This window comes from Protopterus annectens, chromosome 8.part0 (genome assembly GCF_019279795.1).
Source record: "Protopterus annectens isolate FY-2018-M chromosome 8.part0, PAN1.0, whole genome shotgun sequence".
NCBI classification, from domain to species: Eukaryota; Metazoa; Chordata; order Ceratodontiformes; family Protopteridae; genus Protopterus; species Protopterus annectens.
The window spans coordinates 1,257,580,804-1,257,605,148 of record NC_056741.1 but is presented as its reverse complement, the minus strand read 5'-3'; the positions used below and the strand labels follow the sequence as shown (position 1 = coordinate 1,257,605,148).

The following is a 24,345-nucleotide window of genomic DNA, read 5'->3' as shown; positions in this document are numbered from 1 at the left end:
TCAAGGACTGAGATATAGACATACCCCAGCATGTTCCCAAACCCAGTACTTGTTGGATCCTCCAGTGCCAGGCCACATAATCACACCTGACTTGTCTGGGTCACAGTCAGGACTTCATCCCTCTACACCAAGTATTTGATGGCAATACTGTATGTCATGGTAACCATTATGGAATCACCTGATATAGTGCTAGTCAGGGTCTATGCCTTCTGTACTGTGTGCTTATACATTTACCCATTGTTGTTTACATCATCAACAGTGGCCTTGGCTGCACTGTCTTGATCAGTAGCTGGTGTGGCATTTATAGTGACCAAAAACAAACCCATATAAGTCAGTAAAGTCACTTCCCCAAAAAAAAAGTAACCATAAAAAGGAAAGCAAAATAGATTCTTTCTGAACAAAACACAGATAATTTAATTTGATTAAGCAGTTGCAGCTCTACTAATGCTGAGACTATATCAAAACAAATCAGGTTTAATTTTTTTGATTTCCCTTTTCAGCACCCATAGTGACAGTATAAGCATCGCTCTCAAATGAATTTTCAGCACTTCAGTTAATGCTTGCATCACTAACACAAGCATCAAAAAATACTATTATCTTATTTCACAGATACTGCAAAAATGATGCCATGTATTGCTAGTTGTTAATGTGAGTGACATTAACTCAGCCACCACTGAACCATATCTGTGTGGTGACAACATCTGTTGAACTTCTTAGTGGACTGTAATGGGAGGCACATGCTAGTTTACCAATACAGTGTTCCCATTTACTTTTTTTTGTCTTTGGGTCCAGAGTTGGCTAAGTGGCTCCCCTTCCTGGATCCACCTAACCCATTTGTTCCTCTATGGAGGCAAAAGACCTATGTCCTATTCATTACCTGGTGGAGGCAAGAGTTGAGAGTTGGGGAGTGGGTCAGTCTGCTGATCCGGTGGAATGTCCTATTTCATATCCCTCAGCAGCCTGTAAGCTCTGCTATAGTTGCCTCAGAATGTGAATGTGTGCTTAAATGTATGAGCAACCTTCTGACAAATTGATGCACACAACTTGCATTGCAGGCATGTAAGGCTGTCAATAATGCCTGAAATACATGTCGTCAATGCAGCAAGCCAAGCTGCCTCCTTCTCCCCAGGACAGTGAAGATGGGGTAGCTGCCTGTTTCTCCCCAGGGTAGTGGAGATGGTGCCCAGCTGTCTCTTTCTCCCCGTGGTAGTGGAGATGGTGCCCAGCTGCCACCTTTTTCCCAAAGCAGTGGAGATGGTGCCCAGCTGCCTCCTTCTCACCAGGACAGTGGAGATGGTGCCCAGCTGCCTCCTTCTCCTAAGGGCAGTGAAGATGGTGTCAGTTGCCTCCTTCTCCCCAGGAGAGTGGAGATGGTGTCAGCTCCCTCCTTCCCCCCAGGACAGCAGAGATGGTGTCAGCTGCCTCCTTCTCCCTCATGCAGTGGAAGTAATGTCAGCTACTCATTGCCATCCACCCACTCTTGGTCCCTCCAGTTTCCATGCCATTAGCTGAACATGGGTCATCTATGGTGCAGTCATGGCTTTATACCTGTGTACCATGTGGATGGGTTATTATTCCCATTATCCTAAGAAGCCTGCCAAAATAGCATACATAGTATGTACCTACCACATCCTCATCCTTAACCTTGCCCATTATGGTAACATTTCCTACCTTACAGCATATGCAAACATATGTCATATATGTAGTTAGTACGTTACACTTACAAATGCAAAGGTTACATGTACCAACTGCAGAGTGTGCCAAAATCTGAAACAGCTACATACAGCACACATTTTATCATATACTAAAAGCTTTAGTACTAAGCATTGACATATAGTGCTCAGTTGTTATCAGATGGTACTCACTAATGCTTCTAATTTGATGGACTCTTTTTTTCCCTAGTGAATGTAAACTTCCTCTATGGAGTCTTTCCATATCCTGGTGGATATATTTACCACAGTTGAATTTATAGTTGCATACCATGCATACCCGATGTGCCTCATTAGCACTGATTGTTCCGGAACTGCATTATTTTTCATTGGTGTTAGTAGTAAGTTTGAGTAGTAAGGTTTTGCTATAGTCAGTGGATACTACTGAGATTCACACACATATATACTGGAAGGCACCTCTATGGGAATACAGTTAGTGTGTCTTAACAGTCTAGTGCCTTGTGTAGAATGAAAGTTCTGGGGCAATACTTATTTTGATTCAATGGAGACATCTGCCATGGATTCAGATTGACACTGGCCACTGCTTGCTGGCTTAATAATATATTGAAGTGCATATCCTTATTCATACATCATGTTACGGCACTGCCTTGTGCACATATGTGGATTGCTGTGTTGTGTTCACTGCTGTATTCTTCTGTTACACTTTAACTGGGAAGTAGTGTTACAGGTCTAGAAGATACATTTTATTCCCCCACACTGCTTGATGTTGTGGTCTGTGTTGCAAACAGTTGAGAGTTCTTTGCATGTATTATATTATCTGGTATTCTCCATTGTGGTGCTGTGATATTTGTTCAGTGTTAGAGGTCTGAATAGCTGTCACAGTCACTTGGAATTTGATGCATTATTCTTTGAGAAGAGGTGCACAAGTTGTTCACTGATTGATTAAGTAAATTATTTACTGACAGAACTCTCCAATATTTTTAAAAATGGATTGCCCATAATTGGGTTACATCGTCCTCTGACAAGAAGTGGGATTTATTGCTATCAACCCAAAGTGACTGAAGATATCAAACTCTGGAAGATGTAGACATATGCCCAGTGTGTGTTCTTGACTAGCAGAGAAGCTCAAGCTGTTTTCTTTAACATTTGCATTTGTCCTTAAAGTACATTAAACCATTTCTTTTTCAGAAGTTTTTTTTATTCTAAAGGCCTAATATATCAATACATTTAATTATTAACTGGAATTGTTTCAAACCGCTCTGACTGTGACAGAGCCATGTATCATCATATTCAAGAAAATATTTGTAGCTTGGAAATAGTAAAGGTTTGGCTGAAAGGACATTGCATTTGTCTGATTCCCACTGTCAATGGGGAGTGCAGCGGGGCTTGGCCCCTGCTTATACTTGGAGAAGAGTAATATGGTTTGTGTTTTATTTGTTTCAGTATGTACTTGTGCTGGAATATAATAAGTGTTGGTATCCTGTGTGTTTTTAGTATTTTGAGCTTTAGAGATTTTGGTCGCAGTATTTTGAGTTTAGAGATTTTGAAAGTCAGTATTTTGAAGTGGACCCATACACACACACACACACACACACACACACACACACACACACACACACACACACACACACACACACACAATTTCTGCTTTGTAAGAAGTAAAGGTGACTATGGTCCACTTTATATTAACAGAAAACAAAATAAAACAAATAATTATACCTTTTGGAACAATATTCATATTTGTTGACCAACTGGGTCGTCGAATGCCATCATAAGGATCTTCTGTAATTTGATAGAAAATAAATGCATTATGTCATGTTAAAAGAAAATAACATTTCACGATGTAAATAATGACAACAAAAGTTGAACTCGTAGTGGATAATTTAATTTTTATAACCTTGTTTTTGTCGCATCTTTTGTTACCCTATCTTTCTACACGTTTTTCAGTGCTTAGCTGTATTATGCTTTCGTAGCAAGGTTAAATGTTGTTAATGGAGCAGTCAAAAGACCATAGACTGCCATTTACCCATTTTGTTTTAGAAATTTTCCAATTATCTCAAATACTATTAGTTTTTCAGAATGTGGACTGTCACACATAAATTCTTAAGCAACATAGAAAAGTAGTTGCTTGGTCATGGTAAAGAAGAATGTGAGACAGAGTAGTTATACGTTTTTGTTACTGAAGTGTGCCTTGGCCTTTTTAAGTAGCCATTTCAACATAAAATTCTATAAATGGTAGTTGATTCATTTTCACTGCCTGCAAAATTACTAAATGCTTCACAGCAAGCTAAGATTGAATACAGTTTTTTACTGTCCATTTGTGAAAGGTAGCATAGCTCTCAACCTTCCATCTCCAAATTGTGGAATACTACCCCTCATAATGTGGAATAAATAGGCAAAATGTGGAATACTGTCTCATGTGGAGCAAATTAGCAAAATGTGGAATACTGCATCTCCACATAAATGTGGAACAAATGGGCAACATTTGGAACATTTACTAATGACTCACTAATAACTTCAACTAGGAAATTTACAAGATGGTTAAAATGTGTTGCTATATCATTCTTAAAATTTATTTTGCTGAACTAATATGATTCAATATTATTTACAAGGGATAGTAGTTAAAAAAATCTTAACACTAAATGTGTGACAGACCACTTCAGTGTGGATCAATGTTGAACATACCATTTCAGTGTGGATCAATGTTGAACATGGACTTTTCACGGCTCAGAATGAGGAATGTTTTTCATAATGAGATACACTTGAGGGGTTTGAAAGGTAGATTAAATAAAAGTTCTTAAGATACCATTTTCTAGAATTCAGTATTGAATTATAGTATAAAGTAAAGCTTCAGGGTGAACAATATGATGTTATTATAAGGATTTATTGTTTCACACTGACTGATGCTGTCCTAGATATTACTTGTTTCTAAAGCATTTTCTTCTAGTAACATAACAAATTTTGCAAAGAGAGCTGTATCTAGCAAAAATTACCACAATTGCATTTTGTATAACTTTTGACTTTAGTGATGAGACTTTTCACTGGTTGCTTGATTAAATAATTATGTCAAGCAATTTCAATACATCAATCCTTGTATAGCATCTCCTATGTTGGTGGTCAGGTTCCACACCTTATAATTTGGAGGCCTGAAATATTCAGCCAGAGCTAGATATCATGGCTGTATAAATGGATCATACAAAAGGACATAATCTTCTGCAACAAGATGTATTAAGGTAGCTGTAGCATGCTCTGTAGCACTATTTCCCAAGTTATATCACATTAAATGGTTTCATGACATGCTCAGTAGCACAATTTCTCAAGAGCACTGTTTATTTCCCAAGTTGTATCCCATTAAATGGTTTTGACATACTCAATACCACTGTTTGTTCCCCAAGTTATATCCCATTAAATGGTTTTAGGACATGGTCTGTAGCACTGTTTATTTCCCAAATTATATCCCATTAAATGTTTTTTTGACTTGCTTATAGTTGCACATCTGTAAATGCAGACTGTGAGAATAAGACCTAAATCTTACAGGATGCCACTCATTTGGATTTCAGTACAAACCCTAATGGTTATACAGCCAGCCTGTTCAAGAAATGGCCTTTCTGCTCCTGGCTTTGATCTTCAGTAAATTCATATTACAGGCCGGCATCACCCTGTCACTTTCTTAAGATCCTAAGTAAGCGTCAATGTGCAATATCTGGTTAATATTTTCTTATGTACACCAATGCATTCGCTACTGGTAGATTCAAAGGATGCAGAACATTCTAGCTAGGACTAGCAAGTGTCAAACTTTCTTTGTACTAGTTTGTATTATGTTATTAACATTAAAAAATGCTCTGTTGTATGTATTTGTTAATGGGGTAAACAAGCTGATCATGATGTATTTTTAGGCATTAGTAGATCATCAGCTAAGTTAACACATTAATTAAAATCTGAAGGTGTGGAATTGATGGAATCTGAGGTCTACAGATCAGAATGCCAAATAAATGGTCATGCTTTTCCCCTCCTAAAATTTTCTGCTCTACTTTGTGTGTAGTTTCAAGTTCAGTGTTAGTAAACAGCTATTTAATGAGTTTTGTTGTTACAACTTTCTTTGGAATGCATAGGATGTCTATCTACATATGTTAAGAATATGACAATGATATGGCCATAATAAGATTGTTGCAGTAGTTCACTAGAATGAAGATGCTGTAACATGATTATTATAATTGTGTGATGGTAATCTGCTGAACATTCCTTCAGTAGCTGGACAATTAAAGTCTCCAAAAATCATGGATCAGTGAAGGAATATGGAATAATAGTGCAAGTGGCAACAAGCCAATGCTAAAATATTAAATGCCTGCTATTGTCCACAGTGATCTGTACTATATTCAAAATGCCTTCTGAATGAAATACTTGTAAAAAGACCCGGTGAATTAGATAATTATATTCTTTGTGTCAAGATACACAATTTCTGCTTTGGATAATTGATACAGTTATTATCTCCTTTGGAGCTGATACATGAAACAGCTACCTTGTTCAGTTGTGGGGTTTCCCTAGTCTTGTTATTAATTTACCTTAAACTTTGGAACGACCTTTCCAAAAAAGCGAATCACGACCTCTCTGACCATTTCAAAAAGACACTTAAATGCCTTATGGAACTCCATGCTGGATCTTTTAGTTATTACTAGAGTTATAAACTTCTTCTGTAGGAATTGTTTCATTTGATGGTTGGTTAACCAGTTCCACAGGCAGTGCATACTATTCAAACATATTCATTGTGTTTTATCATTGAATAGCTGACATGGTGCAGACAGTTAAACTAATAGATAAATAATGCCAGGACCAGTTCTATTGTGCTGCCAATTTTGAGTTCAAGTTCTACCTACCACCACATCTGTGTGCAAAAGAGTCAATTAAACATGTAGCTCAGTTCCACGATGTTATAAGATGACATAAAGACAGAATAAGCAATCTGAATATTTAAATCCCTGAGGACAGAGGGGAAGACATACCTCTCAACCTCTTACAGCAGATGTCTGGACAAAGCCATAAATAAAAATAAGGACAATTTTTAAATATTGCTATTACAAACTTAGAAAGTTAATAGAATAACAGGTTTTGCGTTAACATGAATTTTCTGAATGGTATGAAGTCTGAAATTCAAATGCCTGCCATTCTTTTTTAACTTTAGTCTTTAATGATTTGCTACTATTTTGCCAGAAAACCACCGTATTTTGAAAAAACAGACCAAAACTATAAGGTAAAAATCTAGACATTCTGCGAAAATCTGTACAGTTGAGAGGTAATGGGGAAGAGTGTAGCATAAAAAGTATGAATATGAAAAGTACCCACTTTCTGACACACATGAACATGACCAAATGAATTGTAATGCACAATAAAGGAAGAGTACTGGAAAGAAAAGCACTGCATTTTGTAGAGAGAAATAATGTTTGTGAGGAAGGAGCAGTAAACACATGGGAGATCCTTGTATTCTCTAATGAGCTGTTGGGTTAAAAATCAGTTTGATAAATGAACAAACTAACCACCCCAATGTTACTTTAGGTAGCATGTAAAATATTAATTGGATTGTCATCTTGTTTTTTCAGTCAGTGAACTGGACAGTCTGATTTTGCCAAATAGTCCATATTGGCAGTTATATCTTTATATATTTGCATTTCTGAGATGTTCTATGAATAATGTTTAATTCTGCCAAGCAAAATGTTACTACTTGATGAGGTAAGTCATTGAAATAAAACAAATTATTTTATACCATTCATTTGTCCTGCACATACAGCTTTACGTCTAGCAGTTTTGAAAGGTGCCATTTTATGAGGTTTGCACAATTTTGAATTGTTCTTAATCTCTTAACTTTTGAGTGTTTTCATTTCCAAAATAAAATGTCCAAGGCTATATCACAATGAAGCCTACAAGTACCTTATATCCCACAAGAGTTCATCTTCTAACTTACTGTTCAGTGTTTCCATTTGTAAATCATAATACATTGCAGTACTGCTAATATTACACATCTTACCTGGTAGGTATTTCAGCATTTTACCTGAGTTTTCTTTTAGTTGATCTAATCCTTCAACCTTTGAAAGTGAATGCATTTCATTTCCTCACATTAATGTGCTCAGGTTTGATTATTCTGTTTATGGTGTTAATTATATTGGACAAAACCAAGACACTAGTTGCTCATTACATCTCCATTATTCTTGCAAGAGCATTTTCTCCTGTTACAGATGACACTCACCTGTTTTCACTGTAGTACGAGGTTGAGGCTGAGCAGCTGCAGCAGGGGCTGCTGGGTAGGTAAATGTAGGATTATCTAGATTAAAAACAAAGATCAGAATAGCATGAGGAGCTACTGCACTGGTTTAGTATGTTAACAAACATTTCCCCTATAAATTTATTACATGTGATTACAACATTACATAATACATTTCCATTTTAATGACATAAATCATTAACTCTTGATAGGTAAAGAATACCTGAGCAATGATATTTTAGTATATAACCACAGCAGCAACATTAGAGCAGTAACTTAGTCAGATAAATCATATCAAGTAGCTTTCCATGTTATATACCTTAATAGAAAAGATCAGTTAGAAACTGTTCAAAAATACATACTTTGCAATCTGGTTTCTCTTCAAACACCTATTACTATTAGGATACAGTGCATATAGCAAAATAAAGCATTATATGGTCGTTCTACATCACTCTGTGTGAGGTCCAGCTTATTTCCATTAAAGTTTGCAATAAGTCTCAATAATTAATCATCTTAAATACATATCCTAACAAACATCTGCAACTTGCCAGCATGCATTATTTTCAAAATACAAAATTGCTTTTAGTTATATAAATCTCAACAGATGCAATGACTGATGCTCCCTATTCAACAAATTGCCTGATTGTGGCTTTTTGGCTAGTAGAACAAGTCCCTCACTACTATCCATATGAGGTGGATGTGCAAGATACTGGGGGAGCCAGAAGGGGAGTTGGGAGTGGGCAGCTAATGTCCACTCACCCTTCACAATATGAGGGAGGTGGCCCAATCTTCTGCTTTACTGGCATTCCAGAGAGGCTAGGAGGTACAGTGAAACATGGATAATGTGAGCACAGTGGTTTACTAAGAAACATATGAGCTATAAATGGGTTTGGGCACATATACTCCAATGCACATGTGCTATTGAACTGGTATTGTTGGCTTCACTTCTGTGGCACACATTTCAATGTCTCTGAGTGGCAGGAAGTAATGGCAATGAAAACATCCCTTCTAAGCTGTCAAGATGATGGCCTCTCCACTGGTTGTCTGTCACTGTCTGTCACTGACATCTACACAAAATGTAAGTCCTCACTTAGAAGGGGTAATGGTGTGGCGTATCATTTGGAGGAATAGTAGAATAGCTCTCTAATGAAACTCAGAGTGTTTTATGATTAACTCTTATAACTGTGTTCACAAAACATGTCAAACATTTGATTGCAAGTGGCAGTCATAATGGGAAAATGACTAGAAAGCATTTTTGTGTGTGTGTATGTGGGGGGGGGCAAGCCCCCTGCACACCACATCACATACCCCTACTAACACTGAGATCACCGTTTCTCAGGAAAAAGAGAACTACCCCAGAATACTGCAGTGTCCCTTTTAAAGTGCAAATCCCATTATTCACACATTAATGTCACCATAGAAGTATTTCAATCAGAATTGTGTGGAACATAAGCCTGGCATCTTTCTGGGAACAAATGGGTGGAATGATTAGTGAAGTGGGTGATGGTCAGCAGGTGTGGGAGAAGAAAAAAAGTATACACAACTGAATTAACAATTCGCTGCAAAGAGAATTTGCTATTTTATTTAGCAATAATTCCCTCAGTCTGGTCCTGCATACATAATTAACTTTGGATCTTCTGAGCTTCTGATTGGTTAAATAAAAGTTTGACAAAAATCATTTCACTAGACTAACTTTATCTGACCACATTTCAAGAAGAATGTACCATTTTCAAAAGAATCAATTAGATAGATTTTTTTTTTCCTGGAGAAACAAATTACTTGCACTATCTTTGCACCTGACACCATTTATAATAGATGTCAGCAACAATCTGCACACCAGTTCAGTGAACATCAAAGACAGATGGAAGGAGTGCTTTCAGCAGCTTCTAAATGATGAAGAACCCATGGAAGATGTATTGCACCAGTCACAGCCAATGAAATAGAAAGAAGACTCCAGTATAGAGGAAGTAAGAGCAGTTTTAAGGAATATTAATTCAGGGAAAGCAGCAGGTTCAGATGAAGTCACAGCAGATATGATCAAGATGTTGGGTGAGTTAGGAGAGAAATGATGGTGCTCACCATTGTATGGAGAGAAAGGCTTATCCCAGATAACTGGAAAATAATCATTCTAATGCTAGTGCACAGCAGTGGGCACAACAGAGGCATCACATCTTGTAATATTAGATTTGAGTGCTCAGGAGGGTGATTCATAAATTAATACACAGAGTAGTAGAATCTAAGATGGGAGATGATCAGTATGGATTTAGATTAGGTCTGCAACACAAGTGACCCAATGTTTTCATTGAGAAAGATAACTGAGAAGGAGCTGGAAATAATGAAAGAGTCCAACTGGGTATTTCTAGACTTGCAGTAAGCATATGACAAGGTCCCACAAAAGCTAATTTAGGCAGTTCTGCAATGGTTCAAAGTCCTGGAAACATTGGCAGAAGTAGTGAAGGCAATGTATAAGGACCAAAAGATACAAGTATGGAGAGTGTTCAGATTCACAGAGGGGTTCCCAGTGGGAAAGGGTGTGCCTCAGTGTTCAGCTCCGAGTCCAGTGGTCTTCATACTGATGATGGACAAAATTAGCCAACAGGTTGGAGGGTCAGATCAAGAAAGCTGTTGTATACAGATGTGGGACTACAGACAGACTCTGAACAAGAACTTCAGCAAATGACAGGGGATTAAAAGACAAAACAGAAGTTGTACAGGATAAAATGGAGTAAATGGTTGTCATAGCAGCTAATTAGAGAATTAGAAGAAGCCGAAAACTGAGATATAAGGGAAATAGTGGAAAAGGTTAACAGGTTTAAGTCTCTGGGAGGGCTGGTTGAAGAGAGCATAAGTCTGAATGAGGAGGTCAAAGTTAGAATCAGAGGTGCTGTAGCCAGCTTGCACAGAGTGCCAGGAGTACTGTGTGATGGAAGAATGTGAAAAGAAGCAGAAAAGTAAGGTATACAAAACAGTGGTGTGGCCAATGCTTCTTTAATGGCATAGAAACCTGGGCAGTGAAGGCTGAGCAGTTGATGGAACTTGAGGTGATAGAGATGAAGTGCCTGATATGGGTGGTAGGATGCACACTGTGAGACAGACAATAAAATGAGGTAATCATAGTAGAAACCAAAAAAGTACCAGTTGCAGAGAAGATGAAAGAAAACAGATTATGATGGCAGCCAGAAATGGCCAAGGTGGCTCGGAATTGATAAATAACCCACAGATGCCATATTTTCCAGGTCACTTAAAGAGCAGTTTAATACTATTGAATTAGCCAGTATTCGATATGCAGAACTTTTAACTGCCAGTGATGAACTCAATTTAGGAGAGTTAAAATGTCAACTTGATATTATTTGCGACAAGGTGATTTTAGGAGTGCCCACTGTTGGTCATCTTGTGTATCTAAATAAGACCATGTGGCTTGGATGTTCATTTAAATAGTTTATTACACACAAAAACATCAGGATGGATGACTGGAACATTAAACTTAAATGGACTAACTGACTGACTGACTGCTACACACATATATGCTCTCACTCTGGCTGCTCACTCAAAATGGCACTGTTGCTTGCACATGCTCAGTACTTATATGCATGGGCCCACTGACTAGAATGCTTCTTAAAGGTACATCACACACACTGAGCTACATCCTCCCTCTTTGACTAATCTGTCTCACAATGACAATTGAATAGGCATGCAAATTATACAGACAATAATAAACAAAACAACAATCATGTCCAGGTTGCCGTGTATCTAGGATTAGGTCTTGAGAAACAACCTGACCTTATAATATAATGATTAGAACTGGGTTTAGCAACAGGGACAGTCACTGGGGAATGTTCTGCTTCAGGATTTTCAGGGATACTTCCAGGAACAGGAACTGGTGGTGAAATGTTCTCTGGAACAGGAACATTGGACAGTTTCAGGAACAGGAACTGGTGGTGAAATGTTCTCTGGAACAGGAACATTGGACAGATCACTCTGAGAATTGGAGTCTCCATTACAGACAAGATACTGTAACACATTGGCTCGGACACCAGTAATAAATGTTTTGGATTCCACTTAAATTTCATCCCTTGTGATTCTACAATGTACTATCTCAGTTCTTCACACAAATGTCCAATCTGATCAAGTCCTTTCACTGTCTGCATCCTCACTCTCTCTCTTCTTCTTTTAATGGATTCAGAGGTTTGCTGGTCTTGTGTAGTAGAACATTTGGGACAAACCCTTTTTTAGAAGTTGGACTTTTACTGCTTTGTATTTTTTAGCACATGGGGCCAACAAATTCTTACTGATTGGTAGTGTAGTTCTGGTTTGTCTCAACATAAGTCTCTGGGCAGGTGAACCAAGTAAATTATCACGAGGAATGTTTCTGAGGTTAAGCAAGTTTAGAAAAATATCAGTATGGTGTCATTTAGATTTCTCTAACAGCTATTTTGTGCTTTGAACTGCATGTTCAGCCAAGCCATTTGATTTCTGGACTAGTAGTAACATGGACAAAATCCCATGTTTCAGCAAATCTTTTGAACTTATGATATATAAACTGTCCATCGTCAGAAATGACTTTGTGCAGACTACCATGGACAGAAAAATGTCTCTTCAACTTAGTAATGTCAGCATTGGATGTTAGGTTAGGAAGTAGGTCAATCTTGAGCCAGTTTAAATAAGAATGTACTAATACCAAGTAATGTTGACCATTCCACTCGAAGATATCTGTAGCTACTGTTGACCAAGGTAGTTCAGGAATCTGGCTTAACTGACATAGTTCTTTTTGTTGTTGCAGTTTAGTACTATTACAAACAGAACAAGAAGAGAGTTCTTTCTCAATATTTTTTGACATAGAAGGCCAAATACTAGACCTCCCACCCTTGGTTGGTAGAATCATTTCTTGGATGGCCACGATGCAAGATTGTAATATACTGTTGTTGCAAGGATTTTGAAACAATCACTTTTGGAACCTTCACGATGATAGCATTGTCCATCAAAATCTTGTTTCTGTAAGAAAACTACTGCTGCACATCTACTGGTAAACAAGATTGCTTTGAAGGCCATCCTCAAAGGATAAAGTAATTGAGCTTCTGAAGAACTGAACTTGAAGCTGTGTGAGGTCTAAGCTCATCAAGACATGTGGAAGAAAAATGTTTCACTTCCATGATTTCAAAATCAGGTCGCGCATTCTCATGCTGTTCAGTGGATTTTCTGGGTGATTGGGATAAAGTATCAGCAAGATAAATAAGTTTGCCTTTTGTGTACACTAGAATGAAATTGTACTTTGCATCATAAGTTGCAATCTTGCAGGAGCTGTATGCATGGGCTTTTTCAAAATATTGATCAAAGGTTGGTGGTCAGTATTTGGATAGGTCAGCCATAAATATAATCATGGAACTTCGAATATGCAAACACAATTTCCAAAAGCTCTTTCTCTATTTGAGCATACTGCATCTTGGTTTGGGTTAGAGTTCTCAATGTATAGGCTACTGGTCTACACTCTTGAAGAATGACTGCACCAAAACCAAACTTAGAAGCATCACAGCAAAGAGTAACTGGTTTGTGAACATGATAATATCTTAAAGTAGGTGGACTAGCAATTTTCTATTTCAGGACAACAAATGCTCTTTGGTGTTATTTTGACCAGGACCAGGTTACATCTTTGCATGTCAGCTCTTTTAGCAGTGCTGAATGTTGACTCATATCTGGAATTAACTTGTCTAAATAGTTGACCAGGCCAAGAAATGTTGTAAGGCTTGGACGTTGTCTGCAGCTGGCATCTTGAGAATAGCTGTTTGCTTGGAAGGATCTGGTCATAAACCTGAACTAGTAAACAAATGGCCCACATAAGTAACTTCTTTCAGCCTGAATTTACATTTCTGGGGATTCAGCTTAAGATTCCCTTCATGAGCTCATTCCAGAACTTTCCTGAGGTTTCTATCATGTTCGACTTCCCCATTGCCTCCTAAGAGAATATCATCTACTATAATAACACATGGATAGCCAGAAAACATTTGTATCATCACATGTTGAAAGACTTCACTGGCAGAATTTATTCCAAATGGCATTTTCAAAGATATGTACCTTCCCATTGGTGTACTGAATGTGGTTAGCAATGAAGATTTTTGATCAAGCAAAATTTGCCAAAATGAACTCTTTGCATCTAAGACAGAAAAAACAGTGGCATTTGGCATGAGGGCAGCAACTTCTTCGAATGTATGCATCAGATAAGGTCATTTTAGTGCTTTGTTCAAACCTCTTGGATCAATATATATTCAAATATCATCTGAGTTTTTCTTATGAGTTACTACCATGGAAGATACCCATTCAGTTGGTTCTTCTATTGGACAAATTGCTCCCAGCTGCAACATTCTGTCTAGCTTGGCTTTGACTCTGCTCTAGATAGCTACTGGAACTTCCTGTGTTGGTCTAATGACTGGGCTTGCCTTGTGGTCTAACTTCACGGAGTACACAACTGGGAGTTTGCTTAGTTTGTCTTCAAAAATATCAGCAAACTCAGAGAAAATAGTTTGGGTGAAATTTGAGCTGTTATCATTCAAGCTTACATGGTGAACTTCTTTATTAAATAAAAGCAGTCCCATTTTCAAACTGTCTCTGTGGCCTAATAATGACTGCACCTCTCTCTTGACTACGTAAAACTGCAAGTCATAGCTGTTTCCAGCAGAATAGCATGAAACCACTACTGAACCTTCAGTTTGAATATCTTCACCACCATAAACAACAAGCTTTGCACTTTGCCAAATTAAGTTGTTCTCCAGCTTTTACTTTAGCAAGTGTTTCTGCTGACATAACATTGCACTTTGAACCATTATCTACTTTGAGCTCTACTGGTCTCCCATTGATCTGAACAGTACAAAATATTTCACTTTTTGCCCACAAATCTATTGCATTGATTGTTTCACCAAGCAGAGGCACACCATCAACACAAAAATAGGGTCACAGCTTTCTAAGTGATCAATTTGCCTCTTTGAATGCTCTCTCTTAATAAAATGTGCCCCTTTTGATTTACAAAACCTTATGAAGTGATTCCACTTTTTATATGTGTGGCACTGTTGACCAAAAGCTAAGCACTTTTCTCGTTTAAGTTCATGGTTTCCACCACAATTATGACAGTTGACTGTGAGGCTTGCTACAGGTTTTGCTGAGCCACCCCACTGCTTCACTGAGCATGCCCTGGGTTTTACTGGAGCTGCTCTAGGTTTTGCTGGAGCAGCCATGCCCTTAGGCCTGTATCTCTTAACCTTGTGCTGCATATTATCAACATTACACTGAAAGGAGCTGCTTGCATGCTTTTCTCCTTTGTCAGCTTATTCGTGTGCTTTTCTGTGAGTTCATATATCTAACAAATCTCACTGGCCTTGTTTAAAGTTAAATCACAGCCTCGAAGGAAAATCTTCCTCACTGCATCATTATTAACACCACACACAAGCCTGCCTTTTATCAACTCATCTCTCACATCACCGTAGCTACACATTTTAACCTTATTTCTCAAGTCAGTTATATATGTTGCAAAAGTTTCACTAGGCTTTTGATCTCTTGTGTAAAATAAGTGCCTTTCCATTGTACTATTCATTTAGGGGTTATACATTTCTCTAAATTTATGTTTTAATCACTTAGGGTCTTCCCGCATTTCAGGCAGTACCACAATATGGTGGTCTTCCTCCTCCCCAGCAAACACAGCAGGTGCATACACAAATGAACGCTCTCTTTTGATGGCCACTGAACCAGCTAAATTTAGCAGAATAAATGCTTTTGTACATGTGTCTTTGTCAGAAAAAGCAGCCTGTATGAAAATATCATACTATTGCTCAAGCACTCTCCAATTTTCTGCAATATTGTTATCAAACACAAACAGAATGGGTCTGCAAAATCCTTCTGCCATGCCAACAAATTACTTTGAAACACAGTACAAACTTGGCCCTTGTAATTATGTATGAACATTCACACACACCAGGTACTTGTAATAATATACAAATGCACAATAATCTCTTTGAAATACTGTACTTTGTGAAATAACTGTAGTGTAATACTGCATGCACTTGCCAACACTTTGCACATTTCAGGTACTTCGAATAGCTTTAGTTAATGTGAAAAAGTAGTAAATTACAAAGAAATAAATTTTTTCCCTTTTTTATACATTTTATGCGATTTGAATATTGTTTCAAACATTTTCATAAGTATTTTGAATATTTTTTATCAATATGTTGCAGTTTCAGACATTTCGTTTAATTAGAAATTCTTTTTCAGTGTTTTGAATGCTTCTTTTTATATTGGTTAAGTAAAAATCCTTTAAGTGAGTTTTAGTACCTGGAAATTAGTTTCTGACCTATTTGTGAGTTGTTTGTGCTTTAGGTAATCAACTCCTGTATTTTCCTTCATTACTGACTGTGTGCCTCATGGTTTTGACTTCGGATCCCATTCTGACACCATGTCACTCATCTTGTTTATCTAAATAAAATGACGAGGCTTGGGTGTTCATTTATGTAGTTTATTACAAACACATCAGGATGGATGAATGGAACATCAAACCTGGACGGCACAGTGCTGCAGTGGTAGCTTTGTCGCCTAACAGTAAGAGGTTCTCTGGTTTGATTCTCAGCTGGGGTGCCCTCTGTGTAGAGTCTGCATGTCCTCCCTGCATTCTTGTGGGTATCCTCCTGGTGTACCAGCATCATCCCATTTTACAATTACATGCATCTGGAGTTTCTCCCCAGACCTCTGCTGAAAATTGTTTTCATTCCAAGTTAGACTTTCCCGGTTAACAAATGATAAATAAATAAACTTGAACTAACTAACTGACTGACTACTACATACATACATGCTTTCACTCTGGCTGCTCACTCAAAATGGCACTCTTGCTTGCATGTGCTCTGTACTTATATGCATGCGCCCACTGACTGGAATGCTTCTTTAAAGTATATCACATACTCTGATGTACATCCATCTCAGAAACTGATGACAAAATTGTCAGGATCGATAAAAAAATTTATAAAGAGGATGAGGTGCAAATGAAAGGAAAAAAATTTTAAATTCCAGATAGACCTTAGTGATTACTAGTGGAGAACAACAGACCAATAAGATGACATGCTTGAAACAAATATTGGCAGGGTCAATGATGATAAGCAGATGGATCCACATATTCAAGAGAAAGTTTTTTTTAGCACCTGCTACAGAACAGATAAAAAGAGGGCTGAGGCACTCCTTGACATTAACTAAAAAACAACAAGAAAAAAAAAATACCACACACTAATAGTAATAAGGGTGGTAGGAAGGGAAAAGGCCCCAAACTAGAAAAGTTAAAAGAAATAGGATGAGGATTTATACCAGAGAACAATCTCTCCACAACACAGGATCCAAATCAGTCCAATATGACATAGGCACAAGTCATACAGCACTTGTGGAAGGGCAACAAGTGGTAAGCCCCACAACTGCAGAGACCCTGCAGAAGCAAGTGGTAATTATGCCTGAACATCTAAGATGTATAATGTATCAAATACGGCACAAACTGAAATTTAAATCAAAGCTTTGCAAAGAGGTTTTACCTTTTTAATCACTTGTTGGGTGAATATAGTAGATAATATTAGTAATGGAAACTTTTAAAGTTTTTTATAAAGGAAGAAATGCATCTTGTAAGAAAGATGTTTTACACAAAGTGATTTTTTTCAGCCCTTTTTTACAACCAATAAACCAAGCATTGGTGAACAGTTGTGATACAGTGATTCATAAAATAATAAACGATGGTACAATTTAACAACAATGGAGAAAAAAGCTTTAAGGACTTTGTCCAAAGACAGGTCCATCAAACTTTTGAAAGCTGATAAGGGAGGTTTTACAGTAATAATGAAGACTGATACATATGTTAATATAATGTAGTTATTAGACAATGAGGATTTTTGCAAGAAACAATTTTAATAAAGGTTACAGCCTGTTAACAGTTGCCTTTATGAAAGCTTGATGGAAGGGAGAATATCACAGGTTATTTCTGAATATTTTGAGGTCAAAGAACCCATAATTTGTGCTATTTTCAGAATACTGAAAATTCACGAAGGTGAAGGTGCTCCCCCTTTACATCTGTTTCTGCAATGGGGTCATATCTGGAGTTTTTTTTTTTCAAAATTTATTAACCAGTCTTTACAAGAAGCAGTTTTCAAATGTCCATCATTTATAATAAACTATTCAATTTAAATAAAAAATAACGGACTTCACTTTTATGAGATTGATATTTCTGCTGTCATTGATGTAAAGTCACTATACACTGTCATTCCCCATGATGTAGGTAATGAATGGGTTTATAACATGCCATTAAATCATGCTGTTTTCAGATCACTGTTAGTGAAATTAATCTGCTAGGTGAGTACATTGATTTCATCACAAAACACAATTATTTTGTTTAAAAAATCTGTAATACCAGTAAGTCTTGTAGTAACCACTGACACCTTCTTGGCCTTAAATTGTGTGAATTTAGTAATGGCCTGGTGGAAAAAGAATATATGCATTAAAAATAGGGGCTTCAGAAAATAAAGTTTTATATGAAGTTTACTGATGACCTATTTGATGTGTGTGTGTGGGTGGGGGTGAGGGCTGTAGTGATTAATTGGATTGTTGTTTGAGTGACATGAATTCTGATACTCAGTTTTTGGAATTTTCTAGCACAAGAGCCATGGAAAATATAACATTTTAGACACAAGATAGAAAATAAACTAAAGGTATGTGTAAGTTATAAGAATGCAGCAAGCAGTTCATTGTAACATATAGGAGCATGTACCTATTATCAAAAATACAGTATATATAGGTTATAAGAGTTGCAGCAAGCAGATCATTGTTACATATAGAAGCATGCACCAGTTATCAAAAATACAGTATGTATAGGTTATAAGAGTTAAAGCAAGCAGATCATTGTTACATATAGAATCATGTACCAATTATCAAAAATACAGTATGTATAGGTTATACGAATGGAGGAGGCATGATGAGATGCTCTGATAAAATGCATGTACGCTAGGATTAGCAATTTGACAACTGATAATGAAAATAAGGAAAAATTAGGTCCACTATTGATGGACAGGGTTTTGGTCATGGGATACCCTGATAAAATATTAATTCAGCACAGTCATTCTCTGGTGCTTCCAGTGATGTTAAAATAATGGATGGGGCTTACTGGAGCACAACGATAAGAGCTGCACATAGCAATTACAGTTTGGCTATAAAACACACTATCTGGAGTAATTCGATAATAGAAGCAAAGTCAGGACTAACAACTTGGCAGTGTAAACATTGGCTCCAGGTAATAGGGTCATTTTGACTAATGTGACACCAAACCAAATGGAAAAATGGGAAAAAATGGGTTGATGACAATGATTCACTGGAAGCACTGGAGTTTTTAAGTGTGCTGAAGAGGCCCCAGATTGGTGTGATTTGAAGAGTTTTTTTTTTTAAATAATGAAGAAACTGATAATAAAATAAATGCAAACACATTAGTTAATACAACTGTTACAATTGCAGTATGTGTAATTTTATTCATGAAGAACCCAATGTATATTGTGCTAATACAATGATGACTTACAGTTGCCAGGCTATTTCAGTTGTAAATCTCAGTTAGTGGTGCACATGGCAACATGCTTTTTATGTGATTCTTTTTATGCAAGAAGAAGAATAGGATTTGTGTGCAAAATCATGCTATAAATGCAAAGAATATAGCAAATGCACTGCGTAAGCATCCAGATGGAGATAATGGTTTTAAGAAATAAATATTCTTTGTACTCCATTATACTTCTATATAAAGATGAAAATAAAGATTGTTTTAGAATATTTGGAATTTGAATGGTAGTTGAAACTTGATGCTTGTAAAAAATAAGGATTGAGCAACTCAGTGAATTTTATACATTATTTGAAGAAATTAAGGAAAGGTTTGCTCATGTGATCTGATTATGCATTTTGGTAAGGTTGTTTAAACTAGCAGAGCAGTGTATTTTTGACAGTGTCATGAAATGTTTGGAGAAAAACATTATTATTAGTGTATTTTAGTAAATTTATTTTGATATTCTCAGTCTTTCTTCTATTTCTTTTTTGGCAAGTTTTCTATTTGGACTGTCGTTTGTGATATAAAGAGCAGGCAGAATGTTCTACTTTTTTATTAGACTGAATCAGTTTAAATCTTTTGTAAACATTACATAAATCATATAATAAAAAGTACATTACTATAAATATATAAGAAAATGTTACACTAATTTAAAAATACATATTAAAGAATTTCTTTAATACACAACATGCTTTGAGAAAACATTTTATATCAATCATTTAATTCAAAGCTGACATTTATCAGCCTGTTAAAATAGTTGCCACTTAGCCTCTCTCATCCTCAGTCTGTGGGTATAATCACCTTCACTTGGATTTTTTAACTCATGATCAGCTACAAAAATGAAATGTGTTACACAATGTACAATTTATAGAATGCCTATATAAATTATATTAATATTTTTGGACTTCAGATATATTTCTACAGTCCTCTCTGCTAACATTCCAGCATAAAAAAATTGTCATAGTCAGAACATACTGCTATACAGACCATCCTCCTAGACATACAGTTATAATATATTTTGGATATAATTACTTTTGGTAAATCCTATAACATTAAATAAGAACCTTTCATTATAAATCAGTGCATTGTTTACACTGCCCTCATTTATATGTTCCTTTTGCTTTATCTGTGACCAGTAATTTTATCTATTTTGAAATTGATTGCAAATATTCTTCAAGGATAACTGCTTTTCTAAAAATAAGTACTGATTCAATTTCTATTGCATCCATTAGGTACTGGTTACCCATCAGAATGTTCCAATTATTTGTAATGCATTTTTTGTAATAGAACTATCGACAGCTTTCTCCAGTGAAAATACACATACTTTTATTCTGCAATGTTGGATTCTTATAGGCGGCTTCTGCATCTAAAATAGCTGGAAAAGATTATTACCCTTTTCTTCTAATTTCTTCATCAGTTACTTTTAGTGAATGCTTATCATAACTCATATCTATAAATAACACCGAAACTTCTCTTACCTACTACAACAAAGAAAAATAGAATCAAGAAACACTTTTTTCAATAGCTGCAGAGGAAAATAAAGAACATGAGTATGAATTTTTCTTAAATATTTTAAAAAAAAAACTTCTAAAAGAAACACACAATGTTTTGTACATAAACACTTTCATTTTTCATTGAAGACTTCATCAGATTGCATTTGGTTTTGTAGTTTTATTTTCTTATTAAATACTTAAGCATTTATGTTCTAGTTCTTTGTTTTTCTGTGCTGCCATTGAAAAGTGTCTTTATAAATAACTTGATAAAGTAATCAATTTCTTTCATTAAAACCTAATCACTAGTGAACAGTTGTGAAACTCTGATCATCTGACTTCTAAGTATATGCATTTTTGCAGCCGCAAGATGATTACTACTAAAATGGAAATAGTTGTTAACATATATATTCTTCATTTAAATTTTGTTTGAAAATGTTCTCCTTTCAAACTCTGTAGATATCGGTATATATAAGAAATTTACCACATTACTATTTCTACCTTTACAAAATTTGACAGAAGATGTACTATTGTTTAAAGCATCTATGAAATATTAATTTCATCATTTGTACCTGTACATATAAAAACAGGCCATCCATGAAACTCTTATGAAATGTTACCTTTTTGTAATTCTTACGAGAAGGTAAAATGCTAACATCTCATCACCCCATGACTAGGTTGACAAAAACAGGGCTGCAGTAGCCCACATTTCAATACCTCAAATCTGCTTGTATTATCTATAATTAAATACAAAATAATTATTCTCTGATCGTATTTCTATCTGTATACATAGTGCTTTAATTGTTATGTTTGATACATCCATGAAATATGTCAAACAAATGCTGCACCAGTCTTCTGAAGTATTTAACATCTAGAGTAAATAAAATGACATTCTCCATCAATAAAGTCATTATAATAATCTTATCTATGAAGTCCCAAGAATATTTTATATACAAGTCAATATTTTTTACAATATGATTCAGAATATTGCCAATATTGATTGAAATAATTTCAGTTACTCACACTTGTTCTGACACAATTGGCCTGGAAGGAGGTCTTAGCAAATAGCACACCTACTCTTGGCACTGGCAGTACTAACACATTAAATATTTCATAATCAGTATAATTGTATAATAAAAGATCTGTTAAACATTTTTCTTTTTTTATAACCTATGTGAGTGTCAAACAGTGCCATAATTTATATTTATCAGTGTTTGACAACATTCTTTCAGTTTTGTCACAATAATCTTGCTGATACATCACAACCATGCCACTGTCCTTATCTGTCTTAAAAAAGTCAGTTATAGAACTTATGTAACTCTATTAAAAACCTCTACTTAAACTGCAACAAATATACTGATTGTTTGTATTTAGTGCCTGTCTAATATCAGCAACACACGTTAACTAAAATTTGCAGTGTTTGCATAAGGGCTGGATTAAATGTGCTAGGTTTGACCATATAGGTTCATAGGTAAATATTAGACAATTGGCCTGCAGACTATTATAAGCCTAGTCAGTAACCAGACAGTGATAAGAGGTCAGAATTAAACCCTATATATTATGTCTGTAAGATTAAGACCTTAACCATTATGCCAACTGCTTTTCCCATTGGTATCTCACTCCTTAGTAAAACATTTTTCAGACCATACTCTGCATTTAATTTACAAGTATATAGTGTCAATTTACTTAAATTATTAACCATGTTCACTGTTTTTTAGGAATGAATGAAAAACCATCAGGCAATACAATAATATGGGCATGGGAGAGGTCTGTATTGATCATACCAATCAGAGAAATCATAGTTTGAGGGGGAGAGCAAGGAGCAAGTGCAGACGACAGAGATGGAAGAACAAATAATGGTACAATTCTTTAATTTTGTTATTATTATTTTTCACTACATATAAAAATTTTACTATAATATGATTCCTAAGAATATAATTGGGAGTATGTGAAACTGTACATACCCTTTTTTTGCTTACCTACTGAAATTGGGAGAATGATTAAATGCAAAACTGTGGGTCTGATATTAGTCAACACATTCATCCTTTATAGTAATAGCCATTCCAGTCTAATGCATGATTACACAGCTACAGCAATATACAGGACTGACATACTACTAATAATTTTTTAAAGCATTTGTTGCATCTGAAGAAGATGTCCTTAGCAACGCTATATGCTATAAATCACAAGTGTTATGTTTTTCATAGACTCTTACTTTGTCTTAGGTAACTTAGATGAGACAAAAGAATTTCTGTGTTATAGCTTGATGTTATATGTAGAAAGTCTTCTTTGGTCATTTTGCACAGCTCCTTCCCATCTATGCTTTGGAATAAAGAAACATCGACATCTGTGAGTGTGTATTCCTTGATTGCCCATTCTACCCATTGTCGTACATGATCATGTGTCCATACACCAGGATCTGTGGGAGAAATAGGGTAAAAAGGATGTAATACCATTTACAGGTTGCAGGTATCAATTTAAATCAAACAATCTGGTACAATTTCAGTACATTATGGTAGGTAACATCTCATTTAAGTTAGCTACATAAAAGATGAACAAGGAAAACAGATAACATCTTTGTAAACTGTAGCACAATGCCTTTCATAAGCTATTACTGATTGCTTAATAAAGTAATTATAGGCGGCTACAAGTCTGACAGGATAATTCAGTAGCTTGCTTGACTGGCATTTGAACATAAGGACAAAACTCACATACACAAAAGTGCTAGCAACCAAGATAAAGCTTACTGACAAAGTAACTAGACAGTAGTTAAGTCTGGTATAACATGCAACTTAATACATTTTCATAATATGGATATATACATGACAGGTACTGAAGTTCATCTAACACAGTCATCTACCATTTTCAAAACCTTTTCCTAAATACCATTATGACTTTAATATATTAATCTTGAATTCATTGACATTTATTTACTTTCTCATGTCCCTTTCCTTTTCTAGTGAGACTTGCATCCTTTACATTTTCTTAATTCCTCTGTTATCCTTTATGCATACGGCACAACATGTAATAACTTTGCATACAGTCCTGTCAAACATTATGACACACATACTTTTTTTAGACTTTTGTAAATGCAGTTTTAGAAATGGGATTCTGGAAAATGTAAACAAATTGACAAACATAGGCTTATCTCCCTGCATATTCACAATAAAGTATTCAAATATGGACTGCTGAGTCACACAAAACTGAAAGCTTTTGGAAAATATTACTGCATCATTCCCTTGATAAATTATTGTCATGTACATCCTTTTCACTGTCTAATAATTATGTGAAAACTGCCCACTAAACAAATTACCAAACAAATACAACCCCAGTGATGATGGGTTTTAT

The 24,345-nt window shown here is 35.9% G+C and overlaps 1 protein-coding gene across 5 annotated transcripts in view; it reads right to left on the bottom strand.

Moving 5' to 3' along the window:
• The window catches only part of LOC122809344 (Friend leukemia integration 1 transcription factor-like), a 570,988-nt gene that overhangs the window by 80,935 nt on the left and 465,708 nt on the right, over positions 1 to 24,345 (bottom strand). For all 5 annotated transcript variants that reach the window (XM_044080751.1, XM_044080752.1, XM_044080754.1 and 2 more), the window contains 3 exons: positions 23,213 to 23,416; positions 7,909 to 7,983; positions 3,390 to 3,452 (listed from right to left, as the gene is read on the bottom strand). In XM_044080751.1, coding sequence (XP_043936686.1) covers positions 3,390 to 3,452; positions 7,909 to 7,983; positions 23,213 to 23,416 — 342 coding nt within the window. The remainder of the gene's footprint in view (positions 1 to 3,389; positions 3,453 to 7,908; positions 7,984 to 23,212; positions 23,417 to 24,345) is intronic.